General features: G+C 40.0%; 2 protein-coding genes across 3 annotated transcripts in view; one reads left to right on the top strand and one right to left on the bottom strand.

The window, feature by feature from the left end:
• NCAPD3 (non-SMC condensin II complex subunit D3) overlaps positions 1-13,241 on the bottom strand; it is a 93,427-nt gene extending 80,186 nt beyond the window's left edge. For both annotated transcript variants that reach the window (XM_043994980.1, XM_043994981.1), the window contains exons 1-7: positions 13,110-13,241; positions 9,795-9,949; positions 8,257-8,419; positions 3,711-3,895; positions 2,962-3,132; positions 2,783-2,844; positions 2,520-2,607 (exon numbers count right to left, since the gene is read on the bottom strand). In XM_043994980.1, coding sequence (XP_043850915.1) covers positions 2,520-2,607; positions 2,783-2,844; positions 2,962-3,132; positions 3,711-3,895; positions 8,257-8,419; positions 9,795-9,949; positions 13,110-13,173 — 888 coding nt within the window. In that variant the 5' untranslated portion in view covers positions 13,174-13,241. The remainder of the gene's footprint in view (positions 1-2,519; positions 2,608-2,782; positions 2,845-2,961; positions 3,133-3,710; positions 3,896-8,256; positions 8,420-9,794; positions 9,950-13,109) is intronic.
• A 339-nt stretch (positions 13,242-13,580) lies between these two features.
• The window catches only part of VPS26B (VPS26, retromer complex component B), a 30,017-nt gene continuing 22,400 nt past the window's right edge, over positions 13,581-21,197 (top strand). Inside the window, exon 1 of the mRNA XM_043997553.1 lies at positions 13,581-14,385. Coding sequence (XP_043853488.1) covers positions 13,821-14,385 — 565 coding nt within the window. The 5' untranslated portion in view covers positions 13,581-13,820. The remainder of the gene's footprint in view (positions 14,386-21,197) is intronic.

Here is a 21,197-nt window from a genome sequence, read left to right as displayed (position 1 = left end):
ATGAAATTGAACAGATGGTCTGGGGCAAGGGTTTTTTAGGATTTCCAAAGCTAAAAAGAATAGTTTATATTTCAATCCTAAAGGCAATAAAAAGCCAATGCAGTTGGGTGAGTAAGAGACTAATATGATCAAATCTGTCCTTAAGGAAAACTATTTCGGTAGTGATGTGTAGGCTGGACTGAAGGGAAAGATTCAAAGGAGAGAAACCAATTAGGAACTTGTGGCAATAATCCAGGGGAGAGGTGATAAGGTCCTGAACTAACGTGGTAGCTGCATGAGTGGAGAGAAGGGGTCAGATGCAAGAGGCAGTGTAAAAGTATCAATGGCAAGATTTGTCAATATTTGGGAATGTAGGATGAAGGAGAGGGAGGAATTCAGAATAATGCTGAAATTCTGAATCTAGGTACTGGAAGGATAGTGGTGCCTTCAAGATAATGTGTCATTTAAAATCTAAATGTGTTGTCTAAAAAAATCTAATGTGTGGTCACCTTAAATTAGAAGCTTTAGCAATATGAATGAGAGGAGGGTTTAAGAGAAAAAAATAAGCTCAGATTTGGACATGTGGAGTTTAAAATGTTTTTGAGACATCCAGTTTAAAATATCCAATAGGCAAATGATGAAGACTGGATGCTCAAAAAAAAGACTGGGGCTAGGAATTACTTATATAGAGATAAGTCAAACTGATAGAAGCTGAGGCCACAAGACAGAAAGTATAGAAGGAGAAGAAAAGAGAGCCCAGGGCAGAATCTTGGGGAACACTTATGTTCAGGACACATGAGATGGTTGATGAGTCAGGCAAGGAGATTGAGAAAGTAGTTAAACAAGCAGCACATGAACTAGGAGAGAGTACTGCCAGGGAAAGCCAAAAGAGGATGGTGTTTCATTGAGAAAACATGTTTTCCAAAGAAACAAAGGGGGTGAGAATGTGGTAAAAATTATTTGTGATAAAATTATTATTGCAATTTTTAGCTGACTAATACTACTAATACTACTGAGGTCAGGAGAGCTCTCCATAGGCAGTTTTTTGAAGGACTTCCCCTTTTGGGGGAGGAAAGATTGAATGCTCCCTGAAGGGAAGTGGAGGTGCTTCTGGAAGGCTCTCTCTGGCTACTGCTGTTCTGGTGGCTCGAGCAACTGTAAACTGTCTGGGTTTTGGTGAGTTAATTACAGAAAACCCTAAATTCCTCTGAAATAGCTTAACTGGAAACGATCTGGGGATTGCATAGGCTAAGTTTAGAGTTAAGAGTATTTATCTGTATTTCTTTTTTTTCCTATTTCCTCATCTTTGATTTTATTAGTTTCACCTTTGTTGTTTAATTAATTCCCAAGTAATAAAATCTGATCCTTCTGTGAATTAAAGCTGTAAGGCTCCTTTCTTATTTGCCTGGGAGAAATATCTAAAAAGGGCAGTTCAGAGGGGAGGGGGAACCTAAAAGGTCCCTCATATTTCCGGGACCCCAATATTTAGGAGAGTCACCCAATTAACACTCCATATATCAAATTTTGGCCCTCACAATGGTAAATAGCATCAAATGAAGAACACACATTAGGTATACTGATACTGGATGCCAACCAGAACATTTTAAAGCATATGTTATATAAGTATCTTGTTTTCTTACAATGCCTTAATAGTCAGGGCAGCACTAACACTTATAACAACATTTTCTTGGCAAAAATAAGCCAGGATACAACCATACCAGATGTTTTCCACAAAGCATTATTCAGGGAACACCCTAAATAATTGGCATTTGTACATACTAGGTTTATTTATAGCTCCACAGCAAGGAAAATAAGTTAGCTTGATGATTATTTCTGTTACTGATCAACTGTAAACGTACAAGTAGAAGTGCTAAATTGTCATGGAAACCTTGGGAACTGTATGACTACCTATTCTTTCCTTTGTAATATGTCAACAAATATTTCTATAAAAGCATGTCTTTGTTATTTGGGAGCTCATCTGCTCCTCCTGTGTAATCCCATTTGAAATAGAGGTCTACATCTAAAAATGATATGCCATCAAACTGGCACCAAAAAAAAGATCATGAAGTACCTTTCAAAATTGCAATATACAAATTACATGTTAGATTAAAAGATCTCTAAATTAAATAAATACTTTTGAAAATTCAATTCAACAAACATTTATTAAGCACCTAATGTATACCACAAAGTATAATGGAAATGAAAGACACAAAGACAAAAACAAAACCAAAAAAAACCCCAAAAAAACCCCCACAACCCAGTTTCTACCCTCAAGGAGATTATATTCTATTAATGAAAAACAATATGTACATGAAAAACTTAACAAAAGTAGGTACCAAGTAATTTCTAAGGATAAAGCAAAATTTTAATATGAAGGGCAGTTTGTTAGCAACAAAACAGGGATTACAGAAAGCACAATGGAAAGAGAAGGTGGAATAGAATAAGCTTGACATGGATAAATATAATTGAATGGTCTAAGGAGTTTTTTATTTCTTTTAAGTTAAACAGTTAATAAATTAGATCCTGATTTTTTTTTTTACCTTATCCCCTTCCCCATGAATTGAGTCACATAGCAAACGTAGTCCATAATAGGCCAATTCTGGTATATATTTTGCTTTGTCAATGTTTCTAAACAAAAAAAGAAGTAGCATTAGCTAGAAGATATGATTATATAATGAACATAATGACCCACCTCCTACTCCCACAAACTATGTTTAAAGTAATTAATAGTATGCTAACCAGAACACAGACAAAAAAGTTACCACCTAGTACCATTTTAAAGTACAGAGATTTAAAGGCTCACCTGGCTTGTAAAGGCTGAAATCCATGAAGAACTGGTTCAAAACTGGTTAACCCAACTAAGATCTAAAAAACAGACACCAAGAAAAGGCTTAATATGTCTGACTGTTTACTTGGCCAACTTGTTAAAAAGCCAGATTAGTGAAGGATGATATACTTATGCCTCCTGGTCCCTTCAATTACCTGTATGCAATTCTGCACACACTGTGGCTTTTCTTTCAGGGGGAACTTGGGCAAAAATCTTAAAAAATTCTTCAGGAGAAAGAAAATAGCATCCCGAATTTGACAAAGATCATGGACAGAAAAGCTTATTTCATCATCCTCATCATCCTGTTCTTCTAAGTTTTCATCCATCTAGAAGAAGAAACAAAAGGCTCATTACTTTTTGCCTAAAGTCAACTACTTTATCCCAATGGACTAACAAGAAACATCCAGTAAAGAAAGGACAGTAGTTGAGGTGTTTCTTTATTAAGAGTTCCTATGTTTTTAGGGTTTAAAAAAATGTTTTATTTTTTGTTAACTGTGCCCAACAAACTATTTGTCAAAATCTTCTGATTCATAAATCAGTACCCTCTATTTAAAGTAATTGTAAAAAACACATACTATGTTTTGTTCATTTGGATTTTTTTTGTTCACTAATCTGATAAGTTATTTATTAAGCATTTACTTGAGAAAAACTGCTAGACAGTACGAATAGACATAAAGACAAAAATAGTCACTATCCTCAAGGAGATCACATTCTCTTGGGGGAGGAGGAGGTGGAGTTACACTATGTACACAGCAGTACAAACAAGGTAAGTGTACACTTACTAGTTGACCTGAAATTTTAAAATTTTTATATGATGATGATGAAGAAACTGATCATTAAGCTAAAAAATACAAATCTCAAAGTCCTACAATTACTAACATCTTTTAAATTTTCTTCTGCTTACCTCAAAGTCCTCTTTCCTGGGTGGTTTCCCTCTCTTTCTACTTCTTCTTGAATTAGCTTGAGAACTCTTGGGATGTTCTTTTTTTCTTTTCCTACTCAAGTTAGATTCTTGAGGCCAGCTCTTTTTCAGAATCTGAAGACATTTGTCAAATATCACTGGATGGAACACTTGATTAGCTATGCTACCTGTTCAAAAAGGATTTAATTAATCTTGACATATGTCCAATTACCTTACAAATTAATTTAAAAACAGATAAAGTATATTTTCAATTAGTTTGAAATAACCAAGAAAACTGTACATAGTAGAGAGTTGGCCTCAGAACCAAGAAAATCTGATTCCAAGTTATGCCTATGACCCATACTACTTGTGTGAATCTGAGCAAGGCACTCAAACTCTCTGTGAGTACATGGCCAACTCTCTCAGACTATAACTCACAGTGAAAATGCTGACTTACAGTGATAATGCACATTGATTACCTATCAATGAAATCCTAGGTTCAGTTCCTATCTCCATCCTTTGAATAATTTGAATAAATTGAGAAAGAAATCAGAGACCAAGGAAGAAAGCCTTCACATTTGGTTTGCAGTTTGCATACAACATGCAATATTTCATTGCACTGAATCTTTTCATAAATACCAAACAATAAAAAAAGAATGACGCTAGAGCTAAAACCTTCCATCCTGAGAGTTAATACTCAGGCTCTAGATTAATTTATTATTTAACCTCTGGAGGATCTTAATATGGTGCTTTTTTTCCAAGGGCATGAAACTGTTCTCTCCAAAGTTACCAATTATCTCTTAGTAGACAAATCCAATGGCCTTTTTCATTTTTCATTCTCTTTGACTCTCTATAGCCTTTGCAGCACCTCTCAAATATAACCCCTTCTCTCCTCTGGCACTGCCACCACTGTAGTGTAGGCCCTCATGAACATACACCTAGATTATTGCAATAGCCTGCTTGTGGGTCTGTCTGCCTCCGGTCTACCCCTACTCCTCGATTAAGCCACCAGTGATTTTCTTAGCCTAGGGTTAACAATGTCACCCTCTACTCAATAAGCTCTTGGGACTCCCTATTACCTGCAGGATTGAATGCAAAAGCCATGGTTTTGAATTCAAAATCCTCCATAACCCAGTCCCCATACTTTTCCAGTTTTCTTACACCTGACTCCTAGCCATGTACTCTTTGATCTAATGACACCTGGCTGTTCCATAAACAAGACACTCCAAACTACTGGCTTCTTTTACATCAGGGAATCCCATCTTCTACAAGAAGTCTTTCCCAGGCCCTCTTAATTCCAATGCCTCCCTTCTCTTTAGTATTTTCTATTTGTCCTATATTTTGCTTATTTGTACATATTTGTTTGCTTGGTATCTCACCCATTAGATTGTAAGCTCTTGTAAGGCAAGAACTGTCTTCTACTTTTTTGAATCTCCAGTACTTAGCAGTGTCTGACACAAAGTAGGTGATTAGCAAATGTTTACTGACTGTTAGTCAGTAAACCAACTAGTCACTAATGAGTTCTACCCCAACACTCCACTGAAACTACTCTAAAGTCATAAGTTACATAATTATCTACAGACACAAGAACTTTTTGTTTTTCCCAAGTTCTCATCTGTCTTTGATTCTACTAAGTCATTTGGCACTTTTGACTATACTCTCTTACAAATTTCTCTCCTCCCCAGTTGTTATTGTTGTTGTTTTAGTCATTTTCATTCATGTCTGACTTTTTCTGACCCCGTTTGGGGTTTTCTAGACAACTATAGTGAAGTAGTTTGTCATTTCCTTTTCCAACTCATTTTACAGATGAGGAAATGGAGGCAAAAAGGGTCAAGTGACTTGTCCAGGGTCACACAGCTATTAAGTATCTGAGACTGGATTTGAACTCAGGAAGATGAGTATACACAACTTCACACTTCAGGAAGAGGAGTACTACCACATACTACTACAGCCTTGGTGTTCTCCGTGATTTTTTCCTTCTCCTTCGCTTCTCATATCTAATTACTGTGAGAAATGATTCACTTGGGACTGCTACTCTATTCCAATCAGTATTAATCAGCTTGATATAATTCCACTGGGGCAATGATTGTAAGTTCTGTATATTAGGCCCTAGAGCTGTGAACTGCAGATTGTAAGTTCACTTGCTTAATCATAGGAAGCTAACTAGAGGCTAACTTGTTTTCCCTTGTTATGGTGACCAAACCCAGAGTAGTAAAGGTGACCCAATTACATGGAAAGTCCCCCAACTTATTTTTTGTACCTTCAGACCACTCCCTTTGTCCAATGTGAGCAGATGACTATCTTAGGACCTATTAGTCATTGGAGATGCCCCATGCTTCACCTAATCCAAGACCCCCTGATGATATACTATTTCTGGCTGATGTATCATTCTTTGACCTTTGAAGCAAGGTCTATCAACCAATGGGATTCTACATTTTTCATAGCCCCTCTAGAGTGTTCAAGTATCAAATCTGGTATCACACCTTATAAAAATAAGACTTTGGAAGAAGGGGGCACCTTAAATCATGTGACATCCATTTCATTAGAGGGGACTAGGGACCTTTTAATAAAGTGCCATTGGCTTAGAGCTGTGTCTCAGTCTCTTTTATTGTAGGTTGGTAATTTAAAACCCCACATTATCAAATCTTGTTAAGTTCATCACCTCACATATATCCTCTTTATTTCCATCACCACTATCTAAGTATGTGGCCTTGTCACCATAAACATGGACAATGCAACAGTATCTTCTTTCCATCTCCACTCCTTCTACTTTTCCAATTGAAACTGCTGCCAGAATAACCTGATCAGTCATTTCCAACCTCCACTCAAAACTCTTCCTATCTTACTGACTACTGAGACAAAGTCAAGACCTCGCTTGATATTCAAGACCTTTCACAATCTTCTATCACCTGCTTTCTCTACTAGTCTCTTACTATTCATCCCTTCTTATACACTAAGCTCTAACCAAAGTAGATTCCATCTCTGCCTGCCAAGCACCCCCTGAGCTTTCCTGCCTTCATGCCTTGTTGTTAGACTGAAATGACTTTGCCTGTTGAATTCCTGCCTTTAAATCATAACTTATGAAGACTTCACTGACCCCCCTCGATTAAAACTCTCCCCATTAAGCCTCACATAGAACTCTCATTTAACATTTACAAAGGGATATCCTGACAATAATCCCCCGAGAAAGACAACATATGCATTTTTTCCATTTCTTAGAGATAAGAAAACTTAGGTCCATGTAAATTAAGTGACTTGCTTATGGTCACAAAACTAGTGAAGGTCAGAAGAATGATTTTAATCCAAATTTTCTAACTATAAATTTAGTTCTCTTCATTATACCATATTTCCCCTAACCCACCCACTTTCTTTTGCAACTTACTAATGAATATCAAATAATTATTTTTATTTTCATCTTATTTCCCTACTAAACTCTATGCTTTCCAGGGCCACAAGCTTTCTCTTTTAAATTTTTTATCTCCTCCAACACCTAACACAGTGTTACATTTATGAAAGTTTCTTGAGTAATTGTTGAACAAATGATCTTTTGTTTTCCCACTTAAAGAGATAGATTCAGATTCTTTATTTTTGCCAAGCATAATGATATATACTTGCAGTCCAGCTCAGGAGTTCTGAGCTTCAGTGAACCAAATCAGTTATCCTCAGTAAACTGAGCATCAATATGGCAGCTACTTGGCACTGGGTCTGAATTCAGGAAGGCTCACCTTCACAAGTTCAAATCTGTCTTCAGACACTTATTAGCTGTGTGACTGTGGGCAAGTCACTTAACCCTGTTCGTCTCCAGTTTCCTTCTCTATAAGATGATGGTTGCTGTCCTTCATTCTCAAAGACAATCAACATTATATCACTATGTTGGGGTCTGACTACGATTGATCAGACCAATACAAGTCTGGCAGACTCTACCACAGGTCAGTCACAAATAGTCCATATGAATATTTGGAGTGGAGATGGTCTCTATATTTGTGCATCTCACATTTCTTTTGAGCTACTGCAATTCTGCTTTGCTCATAGAACACAGCACCTTCTTTGATATGGGCATGCTATGCTTGATTGTCCTGTGACAGTCACTCATGTCACAAAATCGATTCTAAAGTTCTTCAGAGCCTCATATGTAAAATGAGCTGGAGAAGGAAATGGCAAACCACTCCAGTATCTTTGCCATGAAAACCCCAAATGGGGTCAGAAAGAATCAAACACGATTAAACACCACCACCACAGTGAGCTCCCAGGAGCAAAGGACAGTGGTTAGCTAAGGAGGAGTGAAGTAGCCCAGGATGGAAACAGAGCATGTTAAAACTCCCATTTTAAATATTAGTAGGATTAGGTCAGTGAGTGGCACCTGTATTTCGAGACTACATAAGAGGAAGGAAAGGGAGGGAGTGAAGGAAGAAAGGATGAAAAGAGGGAAGGAAGGAAATTCTTTATTTCAAATGAGCAATTAAGAAAACAAGGAACACTTGGGTTGTAAGAAAAAATGCATAAAACCGAAGTGGTAGCTGATATGATTGATTATATCACATTCACTTACCTGGGATTTCAAGCAATAAAAAGTAAAGCCCAGCAGCATGCAGACCATATTCTCGGTTTTGCATGGTAGCATTTTTCTTATGGACTATTTCAACAAAGTGATAGAAAAGGGCCACAAGTGCATTGTGAGAAATATTCTTCTCCTTAAAGATGGTCCAAATACTCTTTAAAAAAAAAAAAGAAAGTAAAGTCAAGTGTTGTAGAACTTTTTTTACATTTTATAACAATCATTATGTCTTTTGGGACATTTGTTACTTTACAGAGCTAGGGACTGTCCAGTCTAGTCCCTCTTTTATTATCAGCAAATGACCAGCACATAACTAAAACTACTGTGCTTATATAAGGTCTATTTCCTATCCTAGTTATTCAGAAAATCCTAACCATTTCAATACACCAGTTGAAGAGAGGGGTAAAAAGAAAAAAAAAACCACCCACAAAGTAATTATTTCTACCATTCTGTCACCCAGGTAGCCAGGAAGTTATCAAGGTGAACACCTTGAATGGAATCTAAGAGATCAGAAGAATTGTACCTAGACCTTCTTGCTCCCTTACAGAAGTAAGGTAAATAGCAGTTAACTGAATTGGCATAGGTTTGGGTTTTTTTGTTATTGATTTTACTTAGGAACTTTATTTCGGGAAAAGCTATATATAAATCAAATATGTTAAAGGCGTCTAATCTTTATTTCTGATTCATCTGCAATTTGCAACGGTTCATAACACTAGGTTTCTCTGTTTTGCTTCTTTTATCTCACCTACTCCCTTAAATAATCAATGATATCTAAAACAGTATTTAGGAACACTTGAATAACTTGATAATTTTTTTAAGTCTCTGTACATAAGTAAGTAATGAAAATAATCATTCATCTGTTTAAGGAGCTGGATTTTCTTAAAGCAAAGGAGGGAAAAATGTTTTGCCATTTGGATTTAGATTTTTTTTTTTAAAGAGATTTATGCAAGGTTAGAAAATAATCTCCAGGGATTCTTAACTTGGGGTCTTTGAATATTTTTAAAAAATATTTTGATAACCACATCTAAATATAATTGGTTTCCTTTGCAATCCTATGTATTTTATCTTATTCATTTAAAAAGAAAAACATTATTTTGAGAGGGGGTCCATAGCTTTCCCAAACTGCCAAAGGGGTCTGTGACACAAAAAAGGTTAAGAAGCCCTGATCTAATTCAGTCTTTTCATTGTAGAGTTGAAAAAACTGTTCAAGAAAGGTTAAATTGCCTGCCCCAAGTTAGCAGAAATGATCATCTATAGCTTTTTAGTCTTATGCTCTTTTCACATTGTTTCTTTTACTGCTGTACTTTGAGAAACTATTATTGCTTTGAGTTCTTAGAAGAGCTGAGTACTGTACAAAAAAAAAAAAAAAAGCTCAGGGAATGGTCTTCTGTAGACCCACTGGCTGCACTTGTGGAGTTTACGTGTCCTTTATACAGTTTCTACAGTACTGCTCATGTGACATCAGAGGGTTCCATTGTTAATCTAACAGTCATTTTTATTTCAAGTCTAAAAATGATCAGCATATTTTTTACCTCTGTGGTTCCATGTTCTTGAGTAGCAAAAGGCAAAAGGCTCTCATAGAGTTCAGTGAACGCATATAGTCCATCCTCTGTGATCTGTGCTTCAATGTTGGGATCTAAAGGTTCAGTATCCATGAAATCCAGTTCCCACACTGTGTCCACCCATGCTGATGGTACAATATTGTAAATAAATTATTGTAAATAAATCCTCAGCAGAAAGAAAATATTAACATTCTCTAGTCTTTAACATCCTCTGACCATGTTCAATAAAAAAATGTTTTAAAGCATTAGTCATGTTCTTTTACTTACCTTCATGGTATGGGTTTTATCATGACTCCCATATAAAGGAAACACATCATGTGAAAATATCATTGAAATAAAAAATTAAGGAAATAATTATTTTAATGTCAACTGCTATATTGTTGTGAGAAAGTTATTTTCTCCCTCCTGTCTAGAAAGAGCCAACCAGAATACTAGATCATATTGTGCTATATTCAAAAGCAAATAGAAAGCTATTTTCAAAACTAAGAGTTCTATTTAAAACTTGATAGTTTACTTTAACTGAAGCAGCAATGCATGAGCAATCAGGTAGAGTAACAGGGACCATAAAAGGTACCTCCCGTGTTCCTTGGTAGAAGTCAGGTTAATGCAATACTTCATTGCTGCAAAGGACATAATGTAGGGCTAGGACCTGCAAGCATTCAATTAATGCTGAGCAAGCACTAATTAATCAACAGAATTCCTAATAAGAATAACAACAGTTCATATTGATGGACCAAGACTTGACATACTTGACATGTCATTTTGATGCTTACAATCCTGGGAGGTAGGTAGAAAAATCATTATCCACCTATTATAGATGAGGAAATTTAGTGTCTGAGAAGTAAAGTAGCTTGCCCACAGTCACAGGCTGGTAAGTAACAAAGTTGGTATTCAAAACAGAGCAATTTCTGTGTATTGGCTTCTTCCATGATGTCTACAGACAAGACCATGTCTCTTCCATCCTTCAAAAAGTTCTCACTAGACACCAGAATCATCTCAACAAATCACCCATTATCTCTATTCCTTTTCTCAGTCAAATGCCTAGAATGAATGACCAACACTTGTTGCCTGGACTTCCTTTCCTCTCATTCATATCTCAGCCCCTCAGGAATCTGGCTTCCAACCTCATCATTCCACTAAAACAGCTCTCTCCAAAGTTACCAATGATCTCATAATTGCTAAATCTGATGGCCTTACCTCAAGCTTCATCCTTCTTGACCTCTCTGCAGCATTTGACACTAACTCCCTCTCTCCTCCTGGACACTCTCTTGAGTTTTTCTAACCCTGCTTTTTCTTTGTTCTCCTCCTGTCAAAGTACTTCTCAATCCCAATTGCTAGATCATCATCCCCATCAGACTCCGTAACCTGGAGTGAATATCCAGGCTGTCCCAACTCTCAGAATGCTTTCCCTTCCCATTTCCACCTAGTGGGGCCAGAGGGAGAAAATGCCTGGAGTTGAGAGATGAAATGTTTTATTCGGATTCATGGATAGCTGATAATGTGTAGGAAGCAACATAGAGTGTAATATATAGGAAAGAGTGGTGGATCTGAAGTCAAAGGAATAGCTTAAAGCTCCACTAAGGATTTGGGGGAAGAGTGGCTGCCCATGTAGCAGCTAGGTGTTGTAGTGGCTAGAGTGCCAGGCCTGGAGTCAGGAACACCTGAGTTCAAATGCAACTTCAGGCATTTCCAAGCTGCGTGACCCTGGGCAAGTCACTTAACCCTGTTTGCCTCAGCTTCCTCATCTGTACAATGAGTTGGAGAACGAAATGGCAAATTACTCCAATATCTTTGCCAAGAAAACCACAAATGGGGTCACAAAGAGTTGGTCACAACTTAACAACAATAAATATTTATTGACCAACTGACTTAGTAAATAGCAGTGAAGATCCAACCTCTGGCCTTCTAATTCCAAATCCAGGGCTTCTTTCCCTACCACCACCAGCCTCTTCCTGAGTAGAACTGGAATGTCAATTGCATTAAAATAAAAAACATGGCATTGATCAGTTATGCCGATTTTTTTCCTCTTCTTTTTCTTTTATTTCTTTAAAAATACTATTTTTGGGGCAGCTATGTGGTGAAGTGGATAGAGCACCAGCCCAGGAGTCAGGAGGACCTGAGTTCAAATTCAACATCAGACACTTGGCACTTACTAGCTTCCTGACCCTGGGCAAGTCACTTAACCCCAATTGCTTCACCAAAAACAAACAAACAAACAAAAGTACTATTTGTGTGTTTTCCATAACTTTACAAGTATATTCTATATCAAATTGCTTGCCTTCTCAAAGGAAGGTGTAGGGAGGGAAGGAATTTGGAACTCAAAATTTTTCTAAAGACTGTTAATTTTTTTTTACAAATAATTTGGAAATATTTAAGAAAATAAATAAAAACAAATAAATATGGAATAAATAAACATATTAGTTGCTACATGAGATAGCTCTCGGGGAGAGGGGAAGAATACTGGAGAAACTTATGGTAATGGAGAACGAAAAACATCAATTAAAACTTATTTTTAAAAAAAAAGGGGGGAGGGGAACCAAACCCACAACAATAGCTTTCACTCTGAGTTGAGATTCACAATCATTCAAAAGAGCTCTTCGTAACAAAGGAGACAGACAAAAACTAAGTGAATGAGAAGTAACTACTGTTCGGACAGTAAAAAAGGAATAAATAAAAGGGCTGCAAATCATTGGTTCAAAGCAGTCATTTCATCAGCATAGAGGACAGATGCTGATAAGCGACTGCTAAAAGGTGCAACGAATTACCCAGGCACACAGCTAGTTATGTGTCAGAGACAGAGTTTTAACTCTGGTCTTTCTAACTTCAAGCCCGGCCTTCGAGCTATCATCCGAAACTGCCTCTCCGCAACAACATATTACCAAAAGACAGAGAGCAATAAAAAGCATGAAGATGTCACACACACACACACACACACACACACACACACACACACACACACACACAAAGGCATGAATGGGCTAGGCCAAAAGAGAGACAGAAACCGAGTGCTGCAGCAGAAACTCGGTAAAACTACGATTTGCAGGGGGGCGCGGACAGAATGAAGACGTGAATGGAGAGCGATCGGTACGAGTGGAGGGAATGCCCACACAGGAATGATCCATGGAAGCTTCTAATTTCCCACCTCTCCCTCAAGGACCAGGCAGGGGATGAGGGCGGGACCTGTCTGCCAAGGGCTAGGGGGCCAATGGGTGGCTGGATTCCATTCCTTCCTCAAGTCCTCCCTAAGGCCTCCGGGGTCTGCTTTTTTTTTCTCTGTTTTCTCACCTAGACTGAGATCGGAGGGACACCAGCGCCATAAGCAGTTCTCGATGCTCGGCCTCAGCGCCATAGTCCTGAAGGATCAGACGTCTTCTGGTCTACTTTTAAACCTTGCTCCGCGCGCGCGCTCGGTCCCTTCCACATCGACCAATCACTGCGTAAGGACCCTTTCCCGCCAGCCAACCACAACCACGGAGCCTCTTCTTCATTGGCCAATCCGCGGCGTCCCTGACGTTCTGTGCCAGCGCACACAACGGCGGCATCCGGAAGACGAATACGTAAGGAAGTAATTGTTGAGGGTCAACAGATGATTTCCTTTTTTTTCCCTTTTTTTAAACCGAATACATTCAGTGATATACCAAAATTTTCTGCCCCTTCACTTCGGGGTGAAAAAAGTCTCCAGGAAATCCGAAGTAAAAAGAAATGGGAATTGATCACCTTTGTCCCTTTGGGCTACGCATGCGCCAGGGACCTCCCTAGTCAGAGCGTATGGAGGTGTTGATGGGGTGTGCAACCTCTCCGGGGGGAGGGAATTAAAATGGAAGGTGAAATTCAGCTTCCCCCAAGGGAACTACCGTTCTGCCAGGCTGATAATCTAAATGGAATTCGAATAAGGTCCCCCAAATCCCCTGAGAATGGAACCCCGACCTCAATCCGCTACGTTTGCACAGTGAGCCCAGGGAGGGGAAGAGGAGGGCGGAGGGAGGGGCGGCGCGCATGCGCCCGGAGTCACGCGCGTATCCGGAGCTAGAGACTGGTTCCCTTCACCCAGGACCCCCGCCCCCTCTGCCGCGTAGCCAGCGAAGCCAAGCGGTGCGTGCTCGGGGCGGAGGCTGGGGGCCGGCTCCTCGGGGGGCTTACAGGGAGTGCACCTACTGCGCCGGGCCCCCCCCCCCCCCCCGGCTCCGTGCTGCTCTGGGGGCCGCGGCGGGGACGTTCGCCTTCGCTCGGGGCGTTGCATTCCCTCGTCCGCCCCGCTTCGCCCGGGCTGCTCCGCCGCGGGTGCGCCGTCGCCAGCCCCCTGCCCGGGCCAGGCCAGGCCGGCCGGCCGGCGGGGAAATGAGCTTCTTCGGCTTCGGGCAGAGCGCTGAGGTGGAAATCTTGCTGAGCGATGCCGAGAGCAGGAAGCGAGCGGAGCACAAGACAGAGGATGGCAAGAAGGAGAAGTATTTCCTCTTCTACGACGGGGAGACCGTCTCCGGGAAGGTGAGCCTCGCGCTCAAGAACCCCAACAAGCGGCTGGAACACCAGGGCATCAAGATCGAGTTCATCGGGCAGATAGGTGAGTGCGCCCCGACGTAGCCGCCGCCGCCCGCGGGGCCTCAGCGGCGAAATGCACCAGATGCCAAAGATGCCCCCGGGACTGGGGGTGGGGGGCTGCCCTGCAGGACCGGGCATGTCTGGAAATGGATGGGAGGGGGTGGCGGGGCCTACCCCCGGCCAGAGGCTCACAGAACCCCCCCCCCGGTTTTCCCTCCCCGAAATGACAACGTACTGTGAGGAGGAGGGTGGTGGGTTGGGCTGGTTTGGGGGTGGAGGGAAGTGGGGAAGGGTTGATGCTATTAACAGTGATAACAGCACCTGATAGCTGTAGTGAGAAGGAAGGAATTTTCACTTGCATTATCTCATTTAATTCTAGCCGCCACCCCGTGAAGAGCAGAGCAGGTGGTCCCCCATTTTACAGATGAGGAAACTGAGGCCCAGAGAAGTTACCGTAGCTAATACATGCAGAGCTGGCAATCCAGACCTAGATCTTCAGACCTCCAAAGCTCAAAAGTTCTTTCTGTCTTAACTAAGCCTGTTGTCTGGCCATGGGGGCAGCAGGTGATGGATGGTTGGAGGGAGGTGGGGAGAGAGTAGGGGGGGGTGGTTAGGGGAGGAATTGCTTCTCTATTGTGACCAGGTGTGTATACCTTGTACCTGGGAAATCTCCAGTCCTTTCTCCAAGCTGCGGCCAAGCTCTTCTCGTGGTCTTGATATAAAGTACTCCGACCTTGTCAGTAGCTTTGGACTCTTGATTCCTAAAGTAACCCCTTTTCTGTCTCTGGTCTCTCCTCGTGTGCATCTACACTATTGAGCCCTAGAGAAAAGGCAGCACTACTGGCTGTCCTTTAGGGGATGGCACAGGGCCTGTATCATATGTCAGACTGGGAAGAAAGCTGCTCATTAATTTCCCCTTCTTATTAACCCTAGTTTTGAGCTGCTTGTTTGTAGAAAAGATTTCCAGGGGCTAAGAAAGGGTGTGTTTTCAAGCTTCAAATTGATTTGTATGCATTTTTTAGAATAGATGATAATATTTGTGTAAAAGGACTCGTTATTCATTTAACGACAATGAAGTGATATTTTTAAAGCCACCATAATATATCACAATTTCACAGCAGTCAGTCGACTCTCAGCAAATAATAGCAATGACAGCAAGCATAATAATATTAAAGTAGTGTTGGAACATTCCAATCAAGGCCAAATTGTCTCAGATTCTTGCTTACCCCCCCCCCAAGTGTTCCTGAAATAAACTATTATTAGGTCAAGGACTGGATTCATAGGAATTACCCATGTGGTCTAGAGAAGACCTTTGGAGAATCCCCAACATACATACTTCTTATCTAGGCCTTTCTCTGATGTATATTGGATGATTATTATTGTCTTCATGTGAGGTCAGCAGAGGTTTTATTTCCATTTTGCAAATGAAAAGAAAATTGAAGCACAAGTAGAAAGGTCTCTACTGTGTTCCTGTCAGCAGCAGAGGCAAATCAGGAAGCCAGATGTCTAACCTTTCTAGTCTAGTGCTCAGTCTAAAGGATCTTGCCTCTCTGTGGGAAAAGAAAGTTAAACCAGACTGGGACCAGACTGACCCTGTAGGAGTATTTTTGGTTGGTGCTGTTTTAAATCATTTATGGAAATTCATTGTGCATTGAAAAGAGCCTGAAGAATGAGGTCTATGTCTTTTGACTTAGGAAAAACACTCTAGTAAATAAATTAATGTAGGCTTCTAAGAATTCACAGGTATTTTAAAATACAGAGTTGTTTTGGAGTAACATTTTTGGGACACCCTGTATATATACACATATGAAAAAAACAAAGTTCCCTCTCTAACTAGAATTGATGTTTAAATAGAATGCATGGATCCCTGGGAGGTACCTTTCCAAATCTGATGACAAATTAGGGACACATTTTAGCTGTATTTTCACCATCATCCTGGGGCTCTACCTGAATCAGTACCACATGATAAAGAGAAGGTTCCCAACTTCAGAAACTCCAGCATACCCTTTTCTAGAAGCTTATCTTATGAAAAGGGCCTGAGATTCTGTGATTCTGCTTAATTTATAAGGAAAGGATGGAAAAAGAGACTGTATACTGTACTTTCATGGTCTGGGATCTAATTCTTGATCCTCAAGACATCATTGTGACTATATTACAGAATGTCAGGACTTAGAAGCCAACTCCCAAGGCTTCTGATCCATAACTAAATAGGAATGCCTATCTGTAGGATCCTCAAGATAATCAGCCTTCAGTTAAAGCTTTAGTGTAAGGAGACTCACTACCTCCTGAAGTAGCCCATTCTAATTCATGGAAGCTCTAATTTTTTTCTTAACAATTATAAGTACTAACTACATAGAATAATAGCTAACATTTATATAGAGCTTTAAGGCGTGCTAAGCAATCTTTATGCATTTGATTTGATTCCCCCCAACAGGCTTATGTGGCAGGTGTCATTATTATCCTGATGTTACAGATGAACTATAAACTATCAGGTTAGATGTAGGAGGAAGAAGACAAAGATGAAAGCACAGTCTTTACAATCTGGCTTCAACCCACCTTCCCACCCTTGTTCCCCTTTATGCAATGCATATTCTAGCCAAACTGAATTAGTCACCCGTCCTTAACCATGTACACAGCATTGTTAGGACGTTTTTATGCTGTCAAGCTGAAATCTGCCTCTTTGAAGCCTCCATTTCTAATTTTACCCCTCCTGGGACCAAGCCAAACAATTTAATCCCACTTCATTTTAACAGCCCTTTGGATGCTTGAGGTTATTTTTCGTCCTGCTGTTTTGCCAGTCTCCTGGAGAAATCCTAGTTACTTTGACTGATCTTGATTGCCCTTCTCAGAATATTCCAGCTCACTCCCAAAATGTAGAATTTAACAAAATAGCTTGGAGTTGATCTGACCCTAGGAGTAACCTCCCGCATTCTGGACACTGCCTCACTTAATGCCATTTATGATTGCATTAGCTTTTTTTTGATTGCCAGAGAACAATGATGATTCACTGAGCTTTCTGTCTACTAAAACCTATAGCTCTTTAACCAGCCCATGGATCCCTTTTCTTACTCTTGTGAAATTTATGTTTTTTTAAATCAAGTATACAACCTGGCATTTATATCAGTTGGGCCTAGCCTACTGTCCTAGCCTTTAGAGATCTTTTTGGATCCTGATTTCTGCCTTTCATTGTTATCTGTCACTTCCTGCTTTGTCATTTGCACAGTTGATAAGCATTTCATTTCTGCTTTCATATATAAAGTAAGATTTAAAATGTGTCAAATACAGATCCAAGAACAACCCTTAGAAGCAAGCACTCTCTTGTAGACCTCCCTCCAAGTCTGCATTCATCTGTTAATAACTATTTAGGCCTAACTGTTCAACTAGTTTTAATTCTCCCTAAATGTACTATAACTAGCCCATGTAATCTGTCTTCCAACAATACTTGTAGACACTGGCAAGGACTTTAAGGAAAGCTAGATATGCTGTGTCTTTTAACATTCTCCTGACCTGACAGTCTTAAGTAAACCTGTTAAAGGAATGAGGCCAGTCTTAAATTGCCTGTTCTTAATGATTCTTAATGATCAGTCCTTCCATTTCTAAATATCCACAAACTGTCTCTTTAATAATGCATTCTAAAATTTTGCTGGTAATTCTGTCTCAGAAACTTCCCCCACTTACACTGATGCTTCTTTTTGTTGACTACTTCTAGGTTGGCTGAGCCTTCTGGGTTGAGTTAACTGAGGCCTTGTGTAAAGCAGAATGTGCTGCCCCTCAGTTTTGTCTACTGTAAAACAAGGCTAGTAGCTCCCAGTCAAGATTACTTGTGGGGAAAAAAGGGAAGAGAGACGGGAGCAATGCAGACTAATGTATGGTCTAAAATAATTTCTATGATTTGGTTTTGAATTGCATTATACAATCCAAGTCAGAAAACATTTGTTAAGTGCTTGGTGGAGTGGAATGGATAAATTTTCATTAAGTTACATTACTAAGCACATGACTATGTGCCAAGCATTGTCAATATGAATATCAAAAGCTAAACAGACCCTGCTCTCAATTAGCTCCCATTCTAGTTAGAAGAGACACATAATCTAAGGTTATACTAAGCTCCTACTCTCTACCAGAAGTTGTGCTGGGCACTGGTGATGCAAATATGAAAAAGACAGCCCCAGCCCTCAAGAAGCTTACAGTCTAATGGGGGAAGACAACATACCCAAGAAAGCTAAACAGCTTGGAGGGGGGGGGGGGGGGGGGTGACTGGTGAAGAAGCCAAGGAAGTATAGAATAAGTGTAGCTGAGTGGGAAATGAGATGTCATTGCTAACATCTGAATGGAGAAGTGCATGGCTATGCCCTCCAGTCAGAGGGGCATAGGGTATTAATGAGGTGTGAGTAACAAGGCCAATTGGATCTTGCAAAATGATGAGATTTCCCAATGAGAAATTTGCTGGGGGCATGTTGGAGAAATCAGAGAAGTCTAAAATGAGTAATATGTGACATATATACAGGAGGGTTCAGCTGCTGGGCTGTTAGAAAGACCAAGTGGTCTGTGGGGTGTAATAGATTTTATGGCAACAATCAGGGATCAAGAAGAAAAATCCATGTGTAGTGGTCTCTGGAAAGCAATGGCAAGGCAGGGGGTACCCAACCAATGACTGTTAGAACAGAGGTAGTGATTTAGTGTGTTCAGGAGAGCATTGTGCTAAGAGATACATAGATACAAAGTATCTATAGGTTGTAAAGAATTGATTGTTATTTTGAGGTTTTTATGCCTCTGCGCACACTGGCCTGGGGCTCCCCAAACCGCATGGTGCTCCACCCACTGGTTGTAGCCATTGCCAGGGCTCTGGCACCTCGTGTCATCACCACTCGCTGACGCCTACATGGGCCTGGCAAAATTATAATGATTGGAAGCCTAGTGAGGGCAGTCATGTGACTGTCAGAGCATCCCATTGGCTGGGACTGTGTGGGGTGTTTCTAGGTTTGGGGGAAGAGAATTGGGCATTCTGGGTGGAAGCTGGAAAGCGACAGGCGTTCTGCTGCGTATTTTCAGCTGATTCCTGGGCTGTGGTATTTTTTCAGGTATTATACTTTCCCTTTCCCCATTTTATTTCCTTTCCCTTGATCCTACTGATCCTGTTTGTGTTTTGTTTTGTTTTTTAAGTTCATTCTTGTTAAAATAAATCTTGTTCTGTTTTGAGGGAGGCTGCTGGTCTCCTTCCTTGCCCCAATATTGCGGTGAGCCGCTTAGCTAACACTCCCTAATTAAAAATTGGTCCCCACAAGGTAGGTTATGGTTCCTTCCATTTTATAGCAAATAATCTAGTAAGGAGCTATGACAGGTTAATAGAAAATAGAAGAATGTGAGAACTGGTGAAAGACTTGGAAAACTGAGATTGAAAAAGGTCATTTACCAGTTAAGATGATTCAGGGAGGCTTCTTGGGGCAAATGGCTCATGAGTTGGCTTTAAATGATGAGCAATAAGTCAAAGAGATGAGAGGTAGGTGCTGCCTTTTTATGTTTGGTTGATGCTTTGCTTTGTTCCTATAACAGATTGTGAAACTGGCACAGTATTTTAAAATGGGGTTATGCTTAACCTGATATTTACAGTAAAATGTGGCTCTCCCCCATTTTTAAAGCCACCTTCTTTCTCCACCATTCAATGACCCACTGCACCCCTCATGCCTTTTATGTGCCAAGGAGTTGTATGTGTTTAATGTTTTTGAGGAGAAGTTACTGTGGATGCACCTCTTCACCATTTTTGTGAGCCCAAATAAGAAACTTTGCTAAAGCTGTAATAGTGTTTAGTTGTATTTACTAAATCCATGAAGGCCAGAAATAAGTAGAACTTGAGAAGTATTTCTGAGCTTCAGCTATGTTGCCATTTGTGGAGAAGATGGCCATTATTAAGATACTTTGTGCCACTCCTACAGTTTATTTCTTTTTGATTCAAAGAGATCCTGATTTATCTAAATCGTGAAATTTTTTGAATCTTCTAAATCATAAGTATGCTACTACATCATAAGTTCTTGTACAAGATGGTAAGGGACTTGTGGACAAGGTCCATGTCATTTCACGTAGTCTTTTATCTCTTGCCCTGAAATCTCAGCCCAAACTTAAGCACTTATGGTAAGGAAAGGGAATGAATGGGTTCCTGGCAGTACCTTTCAGAGACACTCAGAAGACCCCCAATAAATATGTATTAAATGAAGGATACTTGTTTCTTTCCATGTGAAAACCACTGAGTGCATGTTACATTCAAAGAATGAGGAATAGTCTAGAGTGAAAGCCCACCCAGCCTGAAAATTGTTATTTCAGTTATGTGGTTTTTTGTTTTTATGTGTATTATATTTCTTCCTCTGGCCTCCCCAGGTTTTTTTTTTCTTCTTTTGCTTGCAATCTCAATCAGATGGACATTTATGTTAACATCATTTCCTATATCTGTTAAATATGATCCATCAGGAAGTGCTTAAAGGACAGGCCTTTGACAAATCTGAACTGGACAGTCCGCTCTGGATGACTGGTTTTATAGATCATCCACAGGAGAATTTTTACCTTTGGTCCATTACTCAGGTTGTCAGTCCCTCTAAATAACTGGACATTGTGTGTTGAGATTGCAAACCAATGTTAGCTTTAGCCCCAATAACTCTAACTTGGAAGATAAATCACATACTTCACTGCCAAATAGAACATGCTTGTTACATGCTGTTGTGAATTATCTGGACCGCTGCTATCCTCTTCACTGAAAGACAAAGCTCCTGCTTTCAAGTAGCTTCCATTCTAAATTAAAGATTGATCAAATAGATTGTACTGAACAGTTACAAAGATTCAGAGAAT

Source organism: Dromiciops gliroides, chromosome 3, assembly GCF_019393635.1.
Source record: "Dromiciops gliroides isolate mDroGli1 chromosome 3, mDroGli1.pri, whole genome shotgun sequence".
Lineage (NCBI taxonomy): Eukaryota > Metazoa > Chordata > Mammalia > Microbiotheria > Microbiotheriidae > Dromiciops > Dromiciops gliroides.
Note: the sequence above shows the minus strand (reverse complement) of the source record. Positions and strands in the feature narration are given on the sequence as shown.